At 37.4% G+C, this 23,805-nt stretch overlaps 1 protein-coding gene across 1 annotated transcript; it reads left to right on the top strand.

Moving 5' to 3' along the window:
* Positions 1 to 9,392: 9,392 nt before the first annotated feature.
* On the top strand, positions 9,393 to 12,627 carry LOC110618628. The gene is made up of 2 exons (XM_021761802.2): positions 9,393 to 9,629; positions 11,942 to 12,627. Exons 1-2 carry the CDS (start codon positions 9,566 to 9,568, stop codon positions 12,145 to 12,147), a joined length of 270 nt encoding a protein of 89 aa, XP_021617494.2. The 5' UTR covers positions 9,393 to 9,565; the 3' UTR covers positions 12,148 to 12,627.
* Positions 12,628 to 23,805: the final 11,178 nt, after the last annotated feature.

A 23,805-nucleotide genomic window follows, 5' to 3' on the forward strand; every position in this document is an offset into this window, starting at 1 on the left:
TCGTGCAGATCGACGAGTTCCTCTCATTCTATCTTCTGAAAAACAGCACATAGTATAAGCAATCATTAGCATCATATGGTTCATGTGGAAACACATGAACCCTCATCACATACATAGCATCACATCATAGCATTTATGCACATGCATATCCTCATGGCATATCATATCATCATATAGACAGGACTCTACATCCTATCCTAGTGGACATGATTTTCCTAGTGTGCTTGACCTTCTAGAACATCTATGAGCCCGACACTCTAGGTCCGACCATATGAACCTAGGGCTCTGATACCACTCTGTAACGACCCGGAAATCCGACCCGTTACCGGCGCTAGGATCCAGATCGGCTTAAGGCCGCCGGGACCCGTAGCAAGCCTACATACCTCCTATAAACCTGTGGAATCCCATACATAACAACATATACATGATCTGTAAAAACTTTTCTTTTCTCTTATCCAAGCAAAACCTGTGCATGCACAAAATCATACATAAACCCCACACTGGAGTCCTCATCAAATACTCCAATGGGGTATCATCATCATACATATCAGCTTGGATAATCATGGTCATTAACATCATTACTCATTAAACACTCTGTACATAATGGGGATTCACACACCTCTAGGTCAAGCACTACTATAATCCTCAATACATCATCAAATCATTCATTACATTACATGGTCATAAATACTCATTACATCATGTTCATGTCCACTACTATCTATTACAACATACATGACTTAACTTCACTCTAGCCGACTTCCTGATCTATCCTGTACCTGCAACTCTGGGGATAAAGGGAGTGGGGTGAGCTACTAGAGCCCAGTGAGCAGAATAATAAAACATCAATTTAAATCATGCTTTCATGTATGCGCCATAACACAAACATTTCACAACAAGGATGAACTTGTCACCATTTAGCCCCTATCTTTCTTACTTATACATGCCGGGGGCGTAGAGCCGTAGCAGGCACACTCGGACTTCCATAATCTGTCATAGTGCCAGGGGCGTAGAGCCGTAGCAGGCACACCTGGACTCACATAGGCTATCATGACATACAAGGGCTAATGGATCATTCAACATTCATCCACATCAACAACAAAGTATGCAATGCAACATATTCGTGAATTCTAATGCAAACAACCTAATATATCTCATGGCATTCATGATGCGTGAATCATGCTAAAACATTTCATTAATTTGCTTTAAAACTTAAAGTTTATTCCACTCACCTCTGGCTAGCTCTGAAGAGACTCTGAAGCAGCTGGCTCACTGCTGGGGGTCTCGGTTCCTCGGGTCCGAACCTACACAGGTGGACTCAAATGAGGGACCAAACATACATGAATATGACTCTAAAATACTCCCCAAAAACCCCCTAAAACATCCTGAAAACATCACATGAAAACATGCAAGAAATGGCTGAACAGGGCACTTTCGGCGGCAGGTTCGGCGGCCGAAAGTCCCTCTGCAGCCGAAAGTCATGCAGGTTCGGCGGCACTTTCGGCGGCCGAACCTCCCAGACAGAGACGAAACTTGAGTTTCGGGGGCAGGCTTCGGCAGCCGAAACTGCCTCCACAAGGGGGTTCGGCGGCCGAAAGTCACTTCGGCGGCCGAACCTGAGTTTCTGCCGAAGGGCAGAAACTTGGCTCCCTTGTGTCCACAGCCTCCAAAACGCCTCAAAACATGCATAAACTTGTTTCTACACATGCATACACGTCATACATCACACCTAGGGGTCTCAAACTATAATATACCCCAACTACAACACTTCAAACAACACATTTCCAACATACATTGTTCAAATCACAACATAAACCCATAAACCTAACATATACCCTAACATGCATTTCTACCCATAGATCTTGCATAAAACTTATTTAAAACACATAAGGAGCTTAAGATCGGCTCTTACCTCTTGAAGATCGAAAGGGAGACGACCTAAACTTGGAGATCCACGAAAATGAGCTCCTGAGTTCCCAAAGCTCCAAAACTTGTTTCAAAAGCTTAGATCTTCAAAACCAAGGGAAAACAAGTGAAAATCTTGAAAGATTTAGAGGAAGAACATCAAAAATGGGTGAGGGGCGGCGGAAAGCTCACCTTGGCCGAAAATGGGGAAAAACTCGCCCGTTTTCGGCTAAGGGACCCTTTTATAGTGGCTGGCCAGACCACGTTCGGGGGCCGAATGTGCCTCCGCATGCATGCCATGTTCGGCGGCCGAACATGAGGTTCGGCGGCCGAACCTGGACTTTCCTCACTCATGCTTTCGGGGGCCTAACGTGCCTCCAAAACGCATGCATGTTCGGCGGCCGAACTTGACTTTCGGCGGCCGAACCTGGGTTTTCCTCCAAAGACTTTTCATGTAAAAACTCCTTTTCTTTCATACTTAAAACCATTAAAAACATGAAAACATTTCATGAAAGCATGGTTCTACCCTTCTAGAGGTCTCCGACATCCGAGATTCCACCGGACGGTAGGAATTTCGATACCGGAGTCTAGCCGGGTATTACAAAACCCATTGAAATCCATATGGAAAACCCAGAAAAGCTAACAACCAGCAACAAGAAAGACTAGAGAGAAGAGAGATGGGGGAAAGACCTAAGAATCTCCGGCTACATCTAAAAGCCACATGGTGAAAGTCAGATAGAAGGAAGAAGCCAGTGTGAGAGGAAAGTTCAAACCAAGAGCGATCCATCAATTGTTGAAGAGAGGTGACATGCGTGAATTACCCAAGTTGTACACTAATTTGCTTTAGCTCAAAGTATATTTTGCTATCATGACTAGTTACAAAATTAAAATCTTAGATGAAAGCCTTATATAATTGATCATGAACATGTTGGTATATGCGTACATGAGGTTTGAAAGGTACGTGGAAACTTTTCCATCCAGTTCGACCGGGCAGTGGAAAACCCGATCTATGGAGTATGAAGATTAGACCATCAATACTCTTGACTTCACCAATGTTTAGAATGAATAGGCCAATCACTTCAAGACTTGTACCATAAATGAAAATTAAATACGAAGACTACCGACTTCACCAAAGGCCGAGCACGATCTGATATAATCTGAAGACAAATACAAACTTTGACCAACCTTTTCAAATCCCAAAGTGGATGGGCAAATCTCTTCAAAGCTCATACTATAACGAGGTATTGAATGTAGACATGGCCGACCTCAATGACCGGAAGGAACTCATCTCTATATAGGTCAGATGAGTCGAGAACGACGTGGTGAAACCAGGATAAGGCGCTGACCTCCAACTCGATGGTCAACCCCTCTAACTCCCTCCAAAGTATTAAATGTGCGTGCAAAGTATCTGACTAGCGTGACATATACGATAGATAGGGTATGGGCTGAACCTGTCAGTCATTTATGAGCCGCCTGATACACTTGCTAAAGACTATCCACATCCGATCTAATGGGACTTGATGCTGGATACCATCAAAATGATCACCCAATATATATCTCCCTACTCTAGCTCCAAAAAGGAGGTTAATCTCTTTTTGAAAAGCCCTTCCTTTGTAATCTCTCTCTCACACATTCACAGAAGAACTCTCATAATACATGTCCTCTGAAAATCCCTTTTGAATACCCCTTTGTCATTTATCTTCTCTTTGTATTAACGTATCTCTAAAAATAATTTTAGATTTAATTTGAGCGTCGGAGGGTTTCCATGAAATACCTTAGTAAACTTTGACCATTATTTCATATTTTAGAGGTTTCCCTCCTCAAGATCCTATATGGAAAGACCTATAAGAAAACAATCATGGGTCAACGATGAACCCATCAAAATCTCAATCCATCTGAATCCACTCTTATTAAGATTTTGAATAATGCAATAATAATAATAATAATAATAATAATAATAATAATAATAAAGAAGGTAGCTAGCAAAGTACATCATGCTCGCAATGTGTTCAGATTTTATTCTATTCGTAGGTCCTCCATGTGGTTAAAGAAGATTGGGTGAAAACTTGTTATATTTAAAATAAACAATTAAATAAATTATTTGATGTTTGTTTTTAAATGAGTTTGATAGACCTTATAAAAAATAAATATTTGTATGTAGCACTTTCTTTTATAAAGTTAAATTTAATATTAATAAAATAATACTTGTGGTTATAATAAAAAAAATATATAATAATTTTTTAAAGTTGGGAGACGGATAGCACAATCACCCTTTTAAATATATTAATAATATATTTGATGTTTAAAAAAATATTTTCATAAAATAATTTATTAGACTGCCTCATATGTTAAAAAAAATATATAAAAAAGATTTTGAAAAATAATTTCGGTGAAACAAAGAGAGTTTTAATCCAAAGATTTATTTTGACTAAGAAATTTTCATAAGAAAACATCATTCTTCTTTTCTCAGGTATGATATGGCAAAGATCACATGTGCTCAAAACTAACAAAAGATTATCCAATTCTACAGTTTAATATCATGAGTTTTGAAAATGAAGTATTTGTCTTCATCATTGAAAAGAAATATAATATTATTTGAAAAGGCTTAATTTTTCTTGAGTTCACGTTAGCATGGTCAACGTAAAGCCTAAAAGTGATTGTATTATTTTGAGGTTATGTTTAACACCTGACCATCCAAAATTGCGGCTGTGATGGTGAGCTTCACTCAGCTCAGCTACGCTGCTTACGTCATCCGACACACGCATTTCTTTGCTGACTGTGAGCTCAGCTCCATAAAATCACGGTGCTGATCACTTTCGTAAAGTTTTAATATAATTAAATGATTAGTTTTTATATTTTTAAAATTAAATTATTAATTTTTTTATATTTAATTTATTTAAAATTAATTTTTTTATTCATTATAAATATTAATTCAAAATTAGTGGATATTCAATTAATATAATTTTTGATGTGTAATTTCTTTCTAAAATAAATTTTATAAAAATTTACAATATATTTAAAATTATTTAATATTACTTAAAAATAGCTGAAATTATATATATTTTTTAAAAGTTTTAAAATTATAAATATTAAAGTATTTTAATTAATAAAAATTGAAGAATAAAAAATATTAAAAATTAGTTAAATAAAATATTATAGATAAAAGTTAATAAAGATTTAATTATGATTTTAAATAAAAAATGAAGAATTAAAATGTTTAAATTATAATACATCAAGATGGATTAATTATAGAGAAATTTAAGTGTATGATTTAAAAAATACAACGATCGATTAATTAATTATATTAAAATTTAAAAATTTAAGTGTAATTTATTTATTTAGAAAGAGTAATACAGATATTGTTATACTTTTAATATTAAAAATAAATAGAAAGACTTCTAATTTAGACCAACTGATTATAAAGAGATTTAAATATTTAATTTTAAAAATATAGGGATTGGTTAATTAAATATATTAAAAATTAAGAATTAAAGTGTAATTTATTCTTAATTATCAATGTTAGAGAAACATAAATTCACTAATTTTATTCAAAATCTAAGTTGTTGGATATGGTTCTATAAAAAGTACCCATAATTTGCTCAACAGTGTTTAAATAAGCATAATATAAAACCTTAAATTTACATTTAAATAAAAAATTATTTTAATGATAAAGTTTTTTTGTAATATTAAATATTAAAACTATTTACTATTTTTATTCTTATATTTTTGTATTTTCTAATTTTTTTGTTGTAGTTAAAAATAATAAATAATACTTAATATTTAAATTACAGAAATTGTATATAATATTTTATTCTGGTATCACTTATTAAAACTTAAAAAATAAAATTTTTAATTTTATTTTGACAAAAAAAATAAAATTCAGATTTTAAGAGTTAATTTAGACTTTTTGCCATTTTATTGAATTCTTTTTATATTAAATCCAAATTTTAATTTCGTTTTGATTTATTATTATTAAAAATTATAAGGTATATATATATATATATATATATATATATATATATATATATATATATATGCTTATAAGGAAAATTGCTAATATACAAAACACATATATAAAATTGGTTATTGATTCTCAGTTTTTTCAATAAAATTAAATAGGTAAATTTTTTTTATAAAGCAACTGCCCATGTCAAAAGGATTGGATACTATTTTGATTGTCATCCGTAAGTTTACTAAATATGGACATTTTATTGCACTAAAGCATCATTTTTCTGCTTCCATCATAGAAGTATTCTTGGATAATGTCTTTAAACTTCACGGGTTGCCAACTTCCATTAGAACGGACAAGAGTAAGATTTTCACTCGTTTATTTTGAAGAGAGTTATTAAGGAAGTTGAGTATCAAGGTGGCCTATAGCTCAGCATATCACTAGGAGACTGATGGCCAAACTGAAAGGTTGAACCAAAACTTGGAAGGGCACTTGAGATGTCTTTCTTATTAGCAACCCCATTCATGGACTAAGCGGTTACTTATCACTGAGTGGTGGTACAATACCAACCATCATTCAGCTCTGAAAATGTCCCCTTTTGAAGTCTTTTATGGGTATCAGCCCACTTCTTTACCTATACTTCAGTTGTAGAATGTTGTTGTGAATGGGATAGCTAAATTTCTTCAAACTAAATAGTGTTTTATTTTTTATTTGCTTAGTTTTGGATGACGAATCATAATCAGTGTATTTTTTTCTTATAAAAAAGAAGGTTTGATTTTAATGTGGGAGTTTGTATCTTGTAATTTTGTCAATTAATCAATTAATTTCATGTATGTGTGTGTAATGCTATAGTTCCATTGTGTGAAACTTGTGTGGAAGAGCTATTCGGCAAGTGCACAGTTACTGGTGTAGAAACAAAACCCATATATATCATATGATGCCTATATAGTGTGACATGATCTAATACACCAGTGTCAACAATCCATGCCTCTGTTTCAGTTATCATGGCACAATAAGCAAAAATCGAAGAAGAAACTTTATGATTGAAATGATAGGGATTGAGGTTATTGTAAAAAAAATCGGTTGGATTGTAAGAGTAGCCTAAATGTGAATTGACTATATTTATCATAGGAACTACTTTACCTTTGATCAGCCTACTTATCTCTTGCTATAGTAGTTTGAGCTTTGCATTGACCTCTTCCATTTTGTTCAATTCAGTAATGGCAACCGATTTAGCGCCTGCTAATGGTGTTTCTAGCGTTGATTCTATGTTATGATATTCGATGTGTGACATATGAGTTGCATATCTTAGTTTGAATGCCCCTGGATTAGTGAATTGTTTATTCTTGTTTTTGAACCATTTTGGATAACCAATCAGCTTGAAGCACACTGCTCGTGTATGCCCATCTAAATTGTAGTAATCACAATGGCCCATATCTCCTATAATCACACATATTACCTTGAGATCGGACAGCTAGGGCAATAACCTCAGTATGCTTTGTGAGGTTGGTTTGAACTTGCTTTTGAGACTCTACTTGCAGAACCATCAAGAAGGCGTTGTTCACTATCGTCGGTAATGGATCCAGAAGCAATACTTGGCTGTGAATCTAGTCGAAGGCATTATTGAGTCCCATTAGAAATTTCATTAGATGATTGGTGTTGTGGATTTTTGTTGCAAGTTTCTTTGATCCATAACTGCATGGAGGAATCGGGACAATGTTGGCTAATTCATCCGACATTTGCTTTAAATCTACTGTAATACGTCGTCATCGAGAGATTCTCTTGGGAGATCGATGTTATTCTTTGCTTGATTTGATAAATCATCGGCCCGTTGCTCTCGCCATGTCGGTCTCCTAATTCGACCCAAAGTTCTCGAGTGGTGGTGGCATACAAGAAGCTTCCAACGAGATCCTTCGAGATAGAGTTGAGAATCCATGACGTTACCATGTAATTGCATCATCTCACTTCTTGTAATTTTCAGATCCATCTTTAGATTCAATGATTTTTTCTTCCACGAACGCAAGCTTGTTCTTAGCACCGAGAGCGATTTTCATCATGCGATTCTAGCTTCTATAATTAATGTCGTTTAATTGAATGGAAATGAGAACCATTGTCGGATTGTGATCTAGAGTTTTGCAGCATCAATGTGTTGTCGACGATTGTTTTGCAGACGCCTCTCATCGGAGTTGACTGGCTTTGTGACCTAGTAGAGCTACTGTCTGTCATTTCTCGATCTAGAGAAAATTTTCGGGACGAGAGAAAAAAGCTAAAGGCTAAAGAGAAATAACCCGCTCTAATATCATCTTATTTTAATAGAAATCTATTTATAAAATGTCTAGATATAAAAGTGTGTTAAAAAATACACTAAAATCAAGTAAATATGAATATACTAGAACTTTCTAGAACCCTACGAACATGCTAACAAGACCATGGGATGGCATAAGATAAAAGCATGCGTATATGAGTTTGATAACAACTCATAAAGATTTTATAGCGAAAACTTCCAAAAAGAAGACAATAATTGTTATCAACCGCCGTCGCCGAATCTAAGCAGTGAAAGAGTGTGGTTGAACTTGAATTGATTGGGACCCACAGATTTTGATGCAAACATGAACTAACCTTACAAGTCAGAATTATATTTCTGTTCATATCTATATTTTCATGAATTTATTTTATTTTTATTTTTTTCACAAGTCTTACAGATAATCAATGACGGAACTAGAAAATTAGTTTAGAAACCTAATTTAAATAAATATCTACTGTTTTATTATTTGATTAATTTTTTATTATTATTCTAAAATTATTGATAACTCTCTTTTATTATAATGATATATAATTAATTATTATAATTTTATTTAATTTTATATTATTTTTTATCAACTTATCATTAATTATTATTTTTTAAATAAATATTTAAAATATTTTTTAATATTTAATATTTTTTAAATAGTAATTAAAAAATTAATAAAATAAATTAATTTTTTTAATATATGTAAAAAATTTATATTTAAAAAATAAATTTTTATAAAAAATGAAAAACTATTATAATTAAATTATAATCATTCTTATTTATTTTTCATTAATTAAAGTATATTTTTAATGATATCATTATCAATAATCGAAATATATCTTCTAATATATATTATTGATTAATTATATATGGTTGATCAATATAAAATTGACTTTTAATGATATTTATTATAAGAAAATTTCTTTTTGATATTATTATAATATACAAATTTATAAAAAAATTATTAAAATAATATAATATTTTAATACAGAATTTATTATTGACATTTAAGTTTTTTAAAAAAAATTATTCTAACCCATTAAAAATTATTTTCATATAATTTTAATTGTATAAATAAATTAATAACTAAATGAAACAAATAAAAAAAACTATAACTTAATAATAAAAATGATATATTAAAATAAATTAAATAATGTGTGAATAACCTAAGAAAAATATGGTTCGGAAACTTCAGTACATTGCTGAGCTGGAAAGGAATGTACAAGCTGTACAGGCAAGTATTTGCGATCTATAAAAGCTAAATATGGTTGTGGTTTTAGAGTTTAATTTAAAAAAATTATGTAATATGCAACGCTTGGACCAGTTTAATTTTCTAATTTCTATCTTGTACTCCACAGGCAGAAGGATCTGAAGTTTCAGCTCAGGTTGAATTTCTCAACCAGCAAAATCTTATTCTAAGCATGGAGAATAAAGCTCTCAAGCAACGTTTGGAAAGTTTAGCTCAGGAGCAGCTTATCAAATACGGTGAGTTTAGTTCTCAATTTCTTCTTGTTTAGGTGTTGAAAATATTATTTTGTTGCCCTTCACTTTTTACTTGGAAACTCAGATGTGATTCACTCAAACAGTAGTTTCATTGCGAGAAGCTTATTTGAGTAGAATATGTGGTATGTTTTTAGCTGATCTTGTTTGTCATTTGTAATTATTAATGTGGATTTGGTGTCTAGCGGAGCAGAATGGCGATGGAGGACCCGTAAAGCTTATCCTAATTAATTTGGGATCAAGGTTTAGTTGTTTTTCTAAGAAAAAGAAAAAGCTTACTTATTGTTGTTGTTTGTCATTTGACTCAAAAAATTCCAAAAGGCCTTCATTTTCCGACTCAGTCGCCCTAAATATCGCTAGAAATTTTGTTAACAGAATTTGGGAAGGAATAGTATATATATTTTTTGCCACTTCATGTCCACTCTTCATCCACCAAAACCATGTTCAACATAACTGTGGTACAACTGCAAAGGAAGTGGGAAGATTTTGAGGCAAGAGGGCATGCTTCTAGTTGTGCCCTTACACAGTATTTGCCTAGTGATTCATGTCATTTGAAGAGAGAATGTTAAGAACTGCATCATCCAGTGTATGAAGAACTTGATATGTAGAAATAGAAACAGTTTGGGAATGACCAGAGATGATCTGATGGAGATTGAATTATATCCATTTCCTTGGCATAGAGGAATAGAAATTGAAAGAAGAGGTCCATTAAAGTTTTACTTCTGGTGGTCCATAATAGGAGGTTGTCCCTGTGACTAAAATATTGGAAATAGGTTTCTTTTCTTCTTGTACAATTTTTTGGAAATTGTTACCATCTTGTGGGAAGGCTTTAATATTTTTTGGCTTGTTGGTATCATTAAAGAATTGCTTCTTGCTACTGAAATTATTGACAATTTGTTCCTTTTGTCAGATGATAGTGCCATTCTTTTTGGCAAATTAGTAATGGATAGGGTAAGGTTGATGTTAGTTCTAGTTCAAGAAAGTTGTTGTCAAATAACGTGGTCCAGTTTCTATGAAGTTGCATTGAGCCTTGCCTTACATAACTTGCAAGATTTGTAATGGAAGAGTAAACCAGTCCCGGTTTGACTCTTGTTTAATTTGCCTTGATTGGCTCATTAAGGGGCTTAGTTTCATTGCTTTTTCAGATTGAGAAGCAAAGCCTTTTGCCTCTTTATGTTTGAACTTATTCATACTCTTTAAGTTTACATGTGTGCATGTTTGACATGTGTGCATGTTTGACATGTGTTTCTGCATACACATACACGAGTGGACATTGTTGTTCTGCACTTCTAAGAATACTGAGGGTATGGGACAGAACAGACAGAACATTACAGTATGACACCTATATTTTCGTTGATTAAAATTACTAGAAGAAACTCATATTATGATTATTCTTTGCTGCAAATAATGAAGTAAACTGATGAAGTACTAAGCTATTGCTGCTTGTAATTAATTAGCTACAAATATCAAATAGGGGTATACATCAAGTCTTCGTTCTGATTATTTTGTTTAATTGGCATAGATTTTCCTGAGAGTGTAGGGGGCTTTTCACTTACAGAAAATTGGAGTAATTTTTTGGAAAAAGTTTGCTAAGAAAAGTAGAAAAGAGTTTCATATTTACATGTGGTAGTTTTCCAAATGCAGAGCCAGAAAACTAGTTGTTCAGTTTTCCACTATCTCAAAACAGTTTTAAGTTGTTTCTCCCTGTTTTGGTGGGGATCGGGGGAGGAGGTTGGGTTCGGGAGTAGATGGGTACTGGCTAGTTAGGACATGTGGGTTTGTAATCTTATTCCACCTTTTGCTGGTCACCATGAGTGCTAGAAAATGATTTTCTGCCTCCTGAAATCATAGTTTCCTCTTTGAAAGTGTTGTTGTTCTCGAACCTCTTAGTATAGTAAATGAAGCTATTAAAAGAAAAAGGCAAATCACTATGAGGAAATCTCACATCTGCCTAATGCCTATCCTTTAATCTGTTCACAGGCTTGGGAACCTTTCTAGCCCAGCCTGAATAAAAGCCTTGCTCTAGCTAGAGTCCTTGAATCGAGGCCCACCCCAGTCAAAAGGTGGATCAGGCTTGAGATTGCTATATGTTTATGGCTTGACCCAACCAGGATTGCCTGATTGAATAAAATATATTAGATATTTATTGTGTTGACTAGGCCAGTCTAGTGCTGAAATTTAGGCCTGATTGGATCCTGCACAATGAACAGTTCATCATCATTCATAAATGGATTTTGCTTTTGCTTTTGCTTTTTGGGTTATTTCATGGATGCTAAACTTTTAGAGGACGTTTTCAGTGGAACATGAAGTTTTGGAGAGAGAAATTGGAAGGCTACGAACCTTGTATCAGCAACAACAGCAACCACAGCCACAGCAGCAACCATCTTCCAGCCATCGCCGAACTAACAGCAGGGACATTGAATCCCAGTTTGCAAATCTTTCCCTGAAATATAAGGATGCTAATTCTGGCCGAGATCCTGTGACAGGCCCACTCCGCACTTAGATAAATGCATTAACCAGAGATTTGTTGTGCCACCATTTTGCCTTGGGCTGCCACATTAACCATCATTATTTTCTCCTCGAGTGGGGTAAAGCCGAGTTGCTCCAGTCTTCATCCCATCTCTCTGCCTGATTTGCACAAATTGTTTTTCCACTGTTTCTTGCCCCTTTCCATTTGATAATTAATATCCTCATGTGCACCTGGTAGTCGTTGCTGAAAATCACAAATTCATGCAAGCCGACTCACAGGAGGTGGTAACTTGTGGGGTTCCATATTTTGGGCCCCTTCTGTATGTTCAGGTGATTATAATTCAGGAAATTTGTGTGCTCCACTTCTGATCTGGTCCATTTGAAGTATCCACTTTGTGGAGTGAAATGTAGTTAAAGGATATGTAGGGCCTGTTGGATATGCATACTTTGTAATGACAATATTCAAAGGAAATGCTTTCTTGTAAAATCTCTTCAATGAAGTTCATGTCTTCCTTAATATTTTGTTTAAAGGATGAGGAAAATTTTGAGTCCTTATTTTTGTGGTAGGAAAAGAAACTTGTAATGCAGCTTCTGGCGTTTGATTTATGGAATTTCCCTCTTCCAGGGGTTTAGAAAGAGGATAATTGAACTCTGAGCTACTATCGTTTGATTTTTTTTCACAGGCCATCTCATTTAAACTTTTGCCAAGGCTTCACTGAGCCTGTAAATTTTAGGACGAGGGCACAAGGTTACTCAAGGTTAACTCTTCCAATTTAATTTTGTTAATGCAAGGTCCAGCAGCCAAGAGCTCGTAAGCTTTATTGTAATCTTGATAGCATTACTTAATTTCGAAATGAAATATATCAGCAAAATTGAACTGCTCTCTTCCATGAAATTCAACAGCAAATAGGTTTGACATATTATATAATATTCTGCATGAATTGGAGAGTTGCTTAACCGTAATTTTGATCGCTTAATCCAGCAGGCTTGGTCTTTCAACCCTTATTCTCTTCAACTTAAGACACCACATGTACATGGTGGTAACACATCCACTGATCTTAGCTCATGCCACAATACCTTCAGTTTCGTAAAATATACTGAGAAGGGAATTTTCTTGGGTGGTAGAAGCAATTTTTCTTTGTAATTGATAAATTTGAGGTCGTTTACTTTCCCAAAACTTCTCTTTTAATCTCTAATCACAACCCTCTGGCAGAAGTCGGGCAAATGAACGCTTCCACTAGATCTTTAGATATCAATTTTAACATCCACGATGAAACCCTAACTTCAGTTTTAGCTCCTAGCTACTAGTCGCACATAAGCAAGAATCACACTATCCGAAGACTGCTACAACAGAGGATCTTCAGTTCTGATGGATTGCGATTCGTCCCTCACATTAGCTCCTTGGCCAGCATCCAAGTTGCTATTACAAGTACCTTCCATTTTCCTTTCTCCGATGACTAAAACACAATATTCCGACTATCGATTTAAGCAAAATGAGAGATCGATGGCTAAACAATTAACTGCTTTTTGGATCTCCTGCTCTAGAGAGAAAAATAGAAGAGATTTTATTGATATATATATATATAAATAAATATTGGGAGATTTATAATCAATTTTCCGTTAAAATCTCAGCAAAAGGAGAGAGAAACTTTTGAAACTTTCTAATTTACCCTTTCTCTTTAGCTTATTAAGAAAATCCCTCATTTTTCTCTCTGTATCGTTTCATCCTTATTATGCTCCTGCCTCAAAATTTTCCTTTCAATTTCAGAGTCACAGGGGAGCGGTTCTTCAATAATGGTTGGCTTTGCATGCTCTAGTAGGTTAATTTCCTTGCATAACCGAAGATCTTGAGTGAGCTCATGTTTGTCCATGTCGATGCACAGCCATGTCGATCTCAGAGCAAGCTTATATATCCCTCCATTGCCATCAGCACCAGAAGCCTATAAACAAAAAACCCATCTTTCTATCTTTTTTTTGTGGAAAAAGTGAGGAATTTTAGATAGAGGAGATGGCAATGGTGGTTTGCGATCGATTTAATAACATTGAAGAAATTGGAAAATCTTAAACCAAGGGAGAGAAAGCAAAATTTCAAATGCCAAGACTCACTCACAGACCCGTTGGGCTTGCTGCTATTGGGCCCGAGGAATTCACTACAAATCCTGATTTCCCAAATTCAAAGTTTTGAGTAATTATATTTATTTTTATTCAGATTTGGGATTTAAACATTAGTTGATGTATTGCTTTTTGAATCTGGGATAAACCTACATCTGTATGTTAACCATAGTTTATCTGGCGATTAGCATATGTGCATTAAGTAGAATGATCATCATTTGTGAAGGAATGTGCCGATCAACATTTGATTTAGCTGCATTGCCTTGCTGTGTCAATTGTTTTTTTTTTTTCTTTATATTTCCATTGGAAGCAATTGTTTTTTTTATTCTTTATATTTCTATTGGAAGAGATGAAAATTTTAAGAGAGCTAAATTGTGGGAGAGGACAATTTTGGGTTTTTAATTTCTTCTCAATCATTTGACCAACTTTTTTAATAGAAAATAGGTTGAAATTGGATGGAAGAATTAAATTGTTGAAGGACGCAAAAGGTAAGGACAATTTATAAATAATAGCAATACCTAGAGACTAAATAATAAATCTCCTATAAATCTATGTGCAAGCTTTTTTATAATAGTCTCAGTTATGTGCAAACCACATGCACTTACTAATAGCTACCATCTATACGAACATAAATATAGTACAAATCCATCTATACGAACATAAATATAGTACAAATACATCAGCTATACACTTTGCTCTACAATGAACTTCATCATCTTCTTCTTAAAGATCATACTCTTATTTTGATGGAAAATACTCTACTTGCATTGAGTACTGTATTGTGAAAAGACTTTTACTGTATGTATAGAGTATCTATTTATAGGATGTTTAGATATAAAAGTGTCTTCAAGAATACACTAGAGTCTACTAAACATGAATACACTAGAACCTTCTAGAATCCCACTAACCCTACATGCTAACATTCCCCTTCAAATTGGATCAGGGGGCAAAACAACTAGATGCAACTTGGAAATAAAAAATTGGAGTTTTGTGGAGTGGTCAATAATTTGGTGAAGACATCCGCAAGCTAAGAGGTTGATGACATATGAATAGGAGCAATAGAACCTTTTTGGAGCTATTCCCTGACCAAGTGACAATTGACGTCAAGATACTTGGTTCTCTCATGAAAAATGGGGTTGTTAGCTATATTAATAGCTATCACATTGCAATAAAATAGAAAATTATACATTAACTCACAAATCTTTTAATATATATGAAATCCATAAAAGTTCACACACAACGCCTCCATGCTTCGATGTTCAGCTTCGGCAGAAAATTTAGAGGTTGCCTTCTGTTTCTTGGTCTTCCAACTTATAAGAGAGTCTCCTAAAAAAATATAAAATCCAGTAATAAATTGCCTAGAAAAAGAACAGGTAGTCAATGTGCATCACAACGCCTCCATGTTTCGATATTCAGCTTCGGCAGAAAATTTAGAGGTTGCCTTCTGTTTCTTGGTCTTCCAACATATAAGAGAGTCTCCTAAAAAAATATAAAATCCAGTAATAAATTGCCTAGAAAAAGAACAGGTAGTCAATGTGCATCACAATAAGCTGAAAGATTAGACAAGTTTAATGTGAAGGAAAAATATAATCCCCTAGTTGGATATGTCTTAAGATATCGTAAAACATGACAAGTGGCATCCCAATAGGGCTTTCTAGGACTAGACATATACTGATTCAGATAATGGACCACAAAGCTAATATCAGGCCTAGTAGTGTTAATGTATAATAATCTGCCAACTAGCTGCCTATATTTATCAAGTTCAAGAAGTAAATCACCAGTAGAAGGATTAAGATTCAAACCTTTGAATAAAGGAGTGGAGACATTCTTAGCATGTAATATGCCGGTATCACCTAAAATATCAAAAACAAATTTCCTCTGACTGATAATGTAATACCCGGCTAGAGTCCGACACCGAAATTCCTGTCGTCCGGTGGAATCCAGGGTGTTGGAATCCTCTAGAAGGGAAGGACTTATGTTTTTCTAAAGAAATGTTGTATGTTTTAATGTTTTAAAGTTATATGGAACTAAGTTTTGAGTTGAAATGAACCAAGGCAGATGAGCCAAGTTCGGCCGCCGAAGGTAAGTTCGGCCGCCGAAAGTGCCCAATGTTCGGCTTCCGAAGTTCAAGTTCGGCCCCCGAATGTTGCATGGTTTTGCATGCGATTCGGCAACCGAAGCTGAGTTGTCCAGCCAGCTGAGTCAGTATTTTGGACAGATGTTGGCCTCAGATCATTGCCATGGGATAGGCCACGTCTCTCATGACTCATCTGCAAGTGTTTTAGCTGCTCATGCAGGGATTTTGTTGGGTTTCAAAGGTTTTGAAGGTTTTGAAGTTAAAAAAGCAAGTTTTGAGGTTTAATGAGTTTGAAGAAGAGTTGATCCATTTTTCTTTGTTCAGATCGTTCATCTTCCTGTTTATAAGAGGTAAGTGAAGATCTTGAACTTGTTTTAATGTTTTACAGAAGTTTTATGGAGGTTTGGTTAAAGATGCATGTTTAGGTGAAAAATGATGGTTTTGATGATTTATGCATGTAAGCATGATTATGTGTTATGTTTGATATGTTTGTTGGGGTGTTTAGATAGTTTTGGACCCCTTTGGACATATACTTGAGTATATGTGTGTTGAGGTATTGATATATGCATGTTTAGAGAGGTTGAGGGGATGGAGGAGCTAGGTTGCCGTCGGGGCTGAGTTCTGGATGAACTCAGGTTCGGCAGCCGAAGGTTCATTCGGCCGCCGAACCTGTTACATGGTGGCTTTGGCTGCCACAGCTTGCCCCCGAGAGTTTTGAAGTTCGGCTCTGTTTGGGGGATTCGGCCGCCAAAGGTGCTGCCGAAGGTTAGAGACTTTCGTCTCTGGAGAGCCTTTTGGCCCCCGAAACTTGCCCCCGAAAGGGTTCGGCCGCCGAAAGTTGAGATTCGGCCGCCGAAGGTGCATGAGTTTCGTCTCTGGAGAGGACATTCGGCCGCCGAACCTGCCGCCAAAAGTGTCCTGTTCAGCTTTTCTTTTGCATGCTTTGCATGAGTTTTAGAGTGAGATTAAGGGGATTCTTGGGGAGTTTAATAGAGTTATTCTTAAGTAAGTTTGGTCCCTCATTTGAGTCTTTCTGTGATTACACAGATCAGAGGAACCAGAGAGAGCAGCAGTGAGTACTGCTCCAGAGTTTATTGAACCTGTAGAGTCAGTCCAGACAGCCAGAGGTGAGTGGAACTAAACTTATTACTCGTTTTAATTTGAGATATTAACTACTTTTAGCATCTTTCATGCATCATGGTTATGCAATAGGTTGATTGCATTAGAATTCACAAAGATGTTGCATTGCATATCTATTTGTTGGTGTGGGTAAATGCTGAATGATCCAGTAGTTCCAAACAGGAAGTCCAGGACCCCATTCTACGGCCTGGCAGGTATAGGAAAGTCCAGGACCCCATTCTACGGCCTGGCAGGTATAGGAAAGTCCAGGACCCCATTCTACGGCCTGGCGGGTATAGGCAAACAGTCTATGCTTGGTAAATGGTAAGTACAGGTGTTATATACACATATACATATATGGGACAGGAAGACCAGGACCCCAGTCTACGGCCTGGCACAGTTTACTGGGACTATGTGGTGACAGGTTTACTCTTGATGTGGATTGTCTGTGATATGACGCATTTCATAAGATCATTTTTTAATGACTTATTTTACTGTTCTACTCACTGGGCTATAGAGCTCATCCCACTCCCTTAACCCCAGTCTTGCAGGTTAAGTGTACAGTGTACAGGGGAAGACCAGAAGAGTATCAGAAAGAGAGAAGAGTTATGTAATAGCTTAGAGTGGACATGCAATATTTAAGAGATGTACTAGTTGTGTATTCAGTTAGAATTGTGCTTGACATAGTTGTATTGTAAATCTTTGGTTGATGTACATGATCTGTATATGTATATGTTTTACAGAGTATGTGAACAACCAGGCTTAACAGGTATGAGATAACCCATCTAGAGCAAGCTCTAGTCAGGGGTACAGGGTTCGGTGATAGTGCATGAACAGGTTAAGTCTTGGTTCAGAAAAGAGTTTTATTTTCACAAAAAATGTATGATCATGTATGAGATTTACAGGTACACAGAGAGTATAGCAGGCTTGCTACGGGTTCTGACGGCCTTAAGCTGACCTGAATCCTAGCGCCGGTGACGGTCCATTTTGGGGTCGTTACAGATAAGGGTACCAAAAGCGACCTGATGACTTCTAAACTAAGAAAATATTTTAAATGTCCAAGATCTTTAATAGTAAATTTACAATGTAAACTACATTTAATTTGATCAATGATAGAAATAGAATTATCAGTTATGATCACATCATTTACATAGATAAGCATAACAGTGAAGGTACCATTGGCATCTTTTATGAAAAGGCAATTATCATGTATTGACTGAACAAATCCCAAGAACTACAGGAAGGATGTGATTTCCAAGTTCCATTGTCGAGAAGTCTGTCTTAAACCATAAAGTGACAGTTTCAATAAGTAAACTTGTCATGGATTAGCTTTTGAATAACCTGCAGGGGCTGCATGTACAATTTTTCTTTTAGGAAACCATGTAAAAAAGGTATTATTAATGTCAAACTGAAAGATAATCCAGTTTTTAGAAGTAGCTAAGGAAATAAAAATGTAAATAGTAATAATTTTGGCTATAAGAGAAAAACGATCCTTAAAATCTAATCCTTTCACTTGATTATACCTCTTAGCCATTAAACGAGCCTTATATCTATCAACTTCCCCATTGGGCTTGGTCTTAATTGTAACGCCCCGGAAATCCGGACCGCTACCGGCGCTAGGATTCAGGTCGGCTTAAGGCCGCCGGAACCCGTAGCAAGCCTACATACATCCTGTTTACCTGTTTAATCCCATACATGATCAACAAACATACATAAGAATTAAAAACTTTTCTTTTTCTTCATTCACCAAACTCAACCTGTGCATACACTATATTCATCATATACATAAACATTAATCCCTCTGTGGGATTTCATCAAAGCCTCAATGGGCAATGTATATCCTGTGTTGAGTTGGTTCACATATACATCATAAAATAAGATCATGTACATACCAAGGGATTAACATATACTATGGTCAAGCACAACTCTATCCTCAATAACATAACTATTCAAAACTTTACATTACATTCTTATCATTTGTCATGTCCACATACTCTAGCTATTACATACATATGACTTTTCTCTTCTTTTCTTCTCTATCAAACCCGTACCTGCAAACCTGGGGTTAGGGGAGAGGGGTGAGCTAAAAGCCCAGTGAGCAGAAACTAAAAACATTATATTGAAATTCATGCTTTCATGGAATGCATCATATCACAAACAATTCACATCAAGGGTGAACCTGTCACCAATTAGTCCCAACATAGTCTCGTGCCAGGCCGTAGCATGGGGTCCTGGTCTTCCTGTCATAACATACATAAAGTCTCGTGCCAGGCCGTAGCATGGGGTCCTGGTCTTCCTGTCATAACATATATAAAGCCTCGTGCCAGGCCGTAGCATGGGGTCCTGGTCTTCCTGTCATAACATATATAAAGCCTCGTGCCAGGCCGTAGCATGGGGTCCTGGTCTTCCTGTCATAACATATATTAAGTCTCGTGGACTAATTGGATCATACAGCATTCACCCACAACCACAAAATAAAATGCAATGCGACATATTCGTGAACTAATGCAATCAGCCTATTACATGTCATCATGATGCATGAACCATGCTCAAAACATTTAATTGCTTGATTTAAAACATTAAGCTTGTTTCCACTCACCTCTGGCTAGCTCTGACCAGACACTGAAGCAGCTCACTCACTGCTGGGGTCCTCGGTTCCTCGGGTCCGAACCTACACAGGTGGACTCCAATGAGGGACCAAACATATATAAACACAACTCTAATATATCCCCCAAAAACCCCCTAAAACATCATGAAAACATCACAGAAAATATGCATGAAATGGCTGAACAGGGCACCTTCGGCGGCACCTTCGGCGGCCGAAAGCCCCAGACAGAGACGAAACTCAGCTAGGTTCGGCGGCACCTTCGGCGGCCGAAAGTGCCAGACAGAGACGAAAGTCTCTTTTCGGGGGCACCTTCGGCAGCCGAAAGCTGCCTCCACAAGGGGGGTTCGGCGGCCGAAACTCCCTTCGGCTGCCGAACCTGGTTTCTGCCAAACGGCAGAAACTTGGTTCGAATGAACCTCCTGCCTCCCAAAACCATAAATCATGCATATTTCTCAACTAAAACACACATACAAGTTCCTAGGGGCCTCAAACATGCATATACCCCATCTACAACACTTCATTCACACACAAACAAGCTACATTGCTCAAAATCACAACTTAAACCCATAAACCTACACAAGAACTAAACATGCCTTTAATCCCCAAAGATCTTCATAAAACTTGTGTCAAGCATAAAAGAGTTCAAGATCGACCCTTACCTCTTGAAGATCGAGAGTAGAGGCGATCTAACTTGGAGTTGGAAGAGATTTAGCTCCTTGGGTCTCCGAGCTCAAAACTTGCTCAAAACTCGATTCAAAAGCTTAAAAACTTCAAAGCAAGATGAAAACTTGTTAAAACCATGAAAGATCTAGAGGAAACACTCAAGATCGAGGGAGGAACGGTGGAGACTCACCTTGGCCGACAATGGGAGAGAAAAAGCTCGCCCGTGCGGACCAAGGGGACCCTTTTATAGTGGCTGGCCAGGCCACGTTCGGGGGCCGAATGTGCCTCCGCATCCATGCAATGTTCGGCGGCCGAACATAAGGTTCGGCGGCCGAACCTGCACTTCCCTCACTTAGACTTTCGGGGGCCTAACGTGCCTCCCAAAGTCCATGCATGTTCGGCGGCCGAAAGTGAGTTTCGGCGGCCGAACCTGGGTTTTTCCTTAAAGAATTTTCATGCAAAAACTTATTTAAAATCATACTTAAAACATTAAAATACATGAAAACATTTTATAAAAACATGCTTTTACCCTTCTAGAGGTTTCCGACACCCAAATTCCACCGGACGGTAGGAATTCCGATACCGGAGTCTAGCCGGGTATTACATTCTCCCCCCCTTAAGAACATTCGTCCCCGAATGTTCCTCAACTAGTACATGCATAGTGAAACAAACATAACATACACACATATAGCACATGGTACACATCTCAACTAACCTCAGAAGAGGTGGGGGTACTGCTGGAGCATGGACTCCCGGGTCTCCCAAGTGCATTCTTCCAAATTGTGGTGGTTCCAAAGGACTTTCACCATTGGGATTTCCTTGTTCCTCAACTTTCTGATCTGAGTGTCAAGAATCCGCACTGGCTGTTCAACATAAGTGAGATCCTCTTGGATCTCCACATCAGGCTCGCTAAGAACCTTGCCCGGATCTGACACGAACTTCCTCAACATGGAAACATGGAAAACCGGATGGATTCTCTCCATAGAAGCAGGCAAGTCCAGCTTGTACGATACATTCCCAATCCTTTGCAGGACTTCAAAGGGTCCAATGTACCGCGGAGCTAGCTTACCCTTCTTACCAAATCGAACCACCCCTTTCATCGGAGACACCTTGAGCAATACTAGATCCCCCTCCTGAAACTCTACCTGTTTCCTGCGGATGTCTGCATAACTTTTCTGCCTGCTGGTGGCAGTCTTTATCCTTTCTCTGATAATGGGCACCACCCTGCTGGTGATCTCAACAAGCTCAGGCCCTGCTAAGGACCTCTCTCCAACCTCTTCCCAGCAAACGGGTGACCTGCACTTCCTCCCATACAAAGCTTCATATGGAGCCATCCCTATGCTAGCATGATAGCTGTTATTGTAGGCAAACTCCACCAAAGGTAGATGTTGCTTCCAAGAACCGCCAAAATCTAGCACACACATTCTGAGCATATCTTCTATGGTCTGGATGGTCCTCTCTGACTGTCCGTCTGTCTGTGGATGGAAGGCAGTGCTAAAATCCAACCTAGTACCCATAGCACTCTGCAGACTCCGCCAAAACCTGGAGGTAAACTGGGGCCCTCTATCTGACACTATAGATACCGGGACCCCATGTAGTCTGACAATCTCCTCAACATACACCTGCGCTAATTTATCCACAGAGTAGTTGCTCCTAACTGGAATGAAGTGAGCAGATTTGGTGAGTCTGTCCACAATCACCCATATGGAGTCTAGTCTGTTGGATGTTGCCGGTAACCCCACTACAAAGTCCATAGCTATGTTCTCCCATTTCCATTCTGGAATAGGTAGCGGGTTAAGCATTCCAGCCGGCTTCTGATGTTCCAGCTTCACCCTCTGACATATTTCGCAGGCTGACACGAATTGTGCCACTTCCCTCTTCATAGCTGGCCACCAATAAACCTTCTTTAGATCTTGATACATCTTGGTGGCTCCAGGGTGAATGCTGTATCTTGCATTATGAGCCTCTCTCATAATGTCTCCTTTAAGCCCGATGTCATCTGGTACACATAGTCTGTTCCCATAGCGGAGGATCCCCTTATCATCGAATCTGAACTCACTATCTTTGCCTGACTGAACAGTCCTGGCAATCTTCACTAACTCTGGGTCCTCGTGCTGTTTCTGAGCCACCTGCTCCAGAAACACGGGGGTTACTTTCATCTGTGCAATCAAAGCACCTGTACCAGACAACTCCATCTGTAGACCCTCCTCAATGAGCTTATAAAATTCCTTCACCACCGGTCTCCTCTCTGCCGTGATGTGGGATAGACTGCCAAGTGATTTCCGGCTTAAGGCATCAGCTACTACATTAGCCTTACCCGGATGGTACTGTATCTTACAATCATAGTCACTGAGCAGTTCTACCCATCTCCTCTGCCTCAAGTTCAAATCTCTCTGACTCAAGATGTGCTGCAGGCTCTTATGATCTGTGAAGATCTCACATTTTACCCCATAGAGGTAATGCCTCCACATCTTGAGGGCAAAGATAACTGCTGCCATCTCCAGATCGTGTGTGGGGTAATTCATCTCATGCCTCTTTAGCTGTCTAGAAGCATAAGCGATCACCCTACCATTCTGCATCAACACACAACCCAAGCCTACTCTGGATGCATCACAGAATACTGTGAAGTCCTCATTGCTGGTTGGCAGAGCTAACACTGGTGCTGAAGTCAACCTCTTCTTGAGCTCCTCAAAGCTTTCTTCACATCGATCGGTCCACTCGAACCTCTGATTCTTTCTGGTCAATCTGGTTAAAGGAGCTGCAATTTTGGAGAAGTCCTGTACGAACCTCCTGTAATAACCAGCCAAACCCAAGAAACTTCTGATCTCTGTCACTGAGGTGGGTCTGGGCCAGTTAGTCACAGCCTCTACTTTCTTGGGGTCTACCTCTATTCCATTCTCTGACACTATATGCCCCAAGAATGATATGCTCCTTAACCAGAACTCACACTTGGAGAACTTGGCATACAAGCCATGTTCCCTCAAGGTCTGCAAAACTATCCTCAGATGATGGGCATGCTCCTCTGCATTCCTGGAATACACTAGGATATCATCTATGAAGACAATAACGAAGTGATCCAGGTATGGTCTGAATATTCTGTTCATGAGGTCCAT

Source organism: Manihot esculenta, chromosome 7 (genome assembly GCF_001659605.2).
Source record: "Manihot esculenta cultivar AM560-2 chromosome 7, M.esculenta_v8, whole genome shotgun sequence".
NCBI classification, from domain to species: domain Eukaryota; kingdom Viridiplantae; phylum Streptophyta; class Magnoliopsida; order Malpighiales; family Euphorbiaceae; genus Manihot; species Manihot esculenta.

Bases quoted from the DNA above. Each gene is read 5' to 3' on its own strand.
- LOC110618628 (XM_021761802.2), top strand. From the start codon at position 9,566: ATGGAGAATAAAGCTCTCAAGCAACGTTTGGAAAGTTTAGCTCAGGAG. The intron at 9,630-11,941 runs GTGAGTTTAGTT...GGACGTTTTCAG, and splicing joins GGAGCAGCTTATCAAATACG to TGGAACATGAAGTTTTGGAG.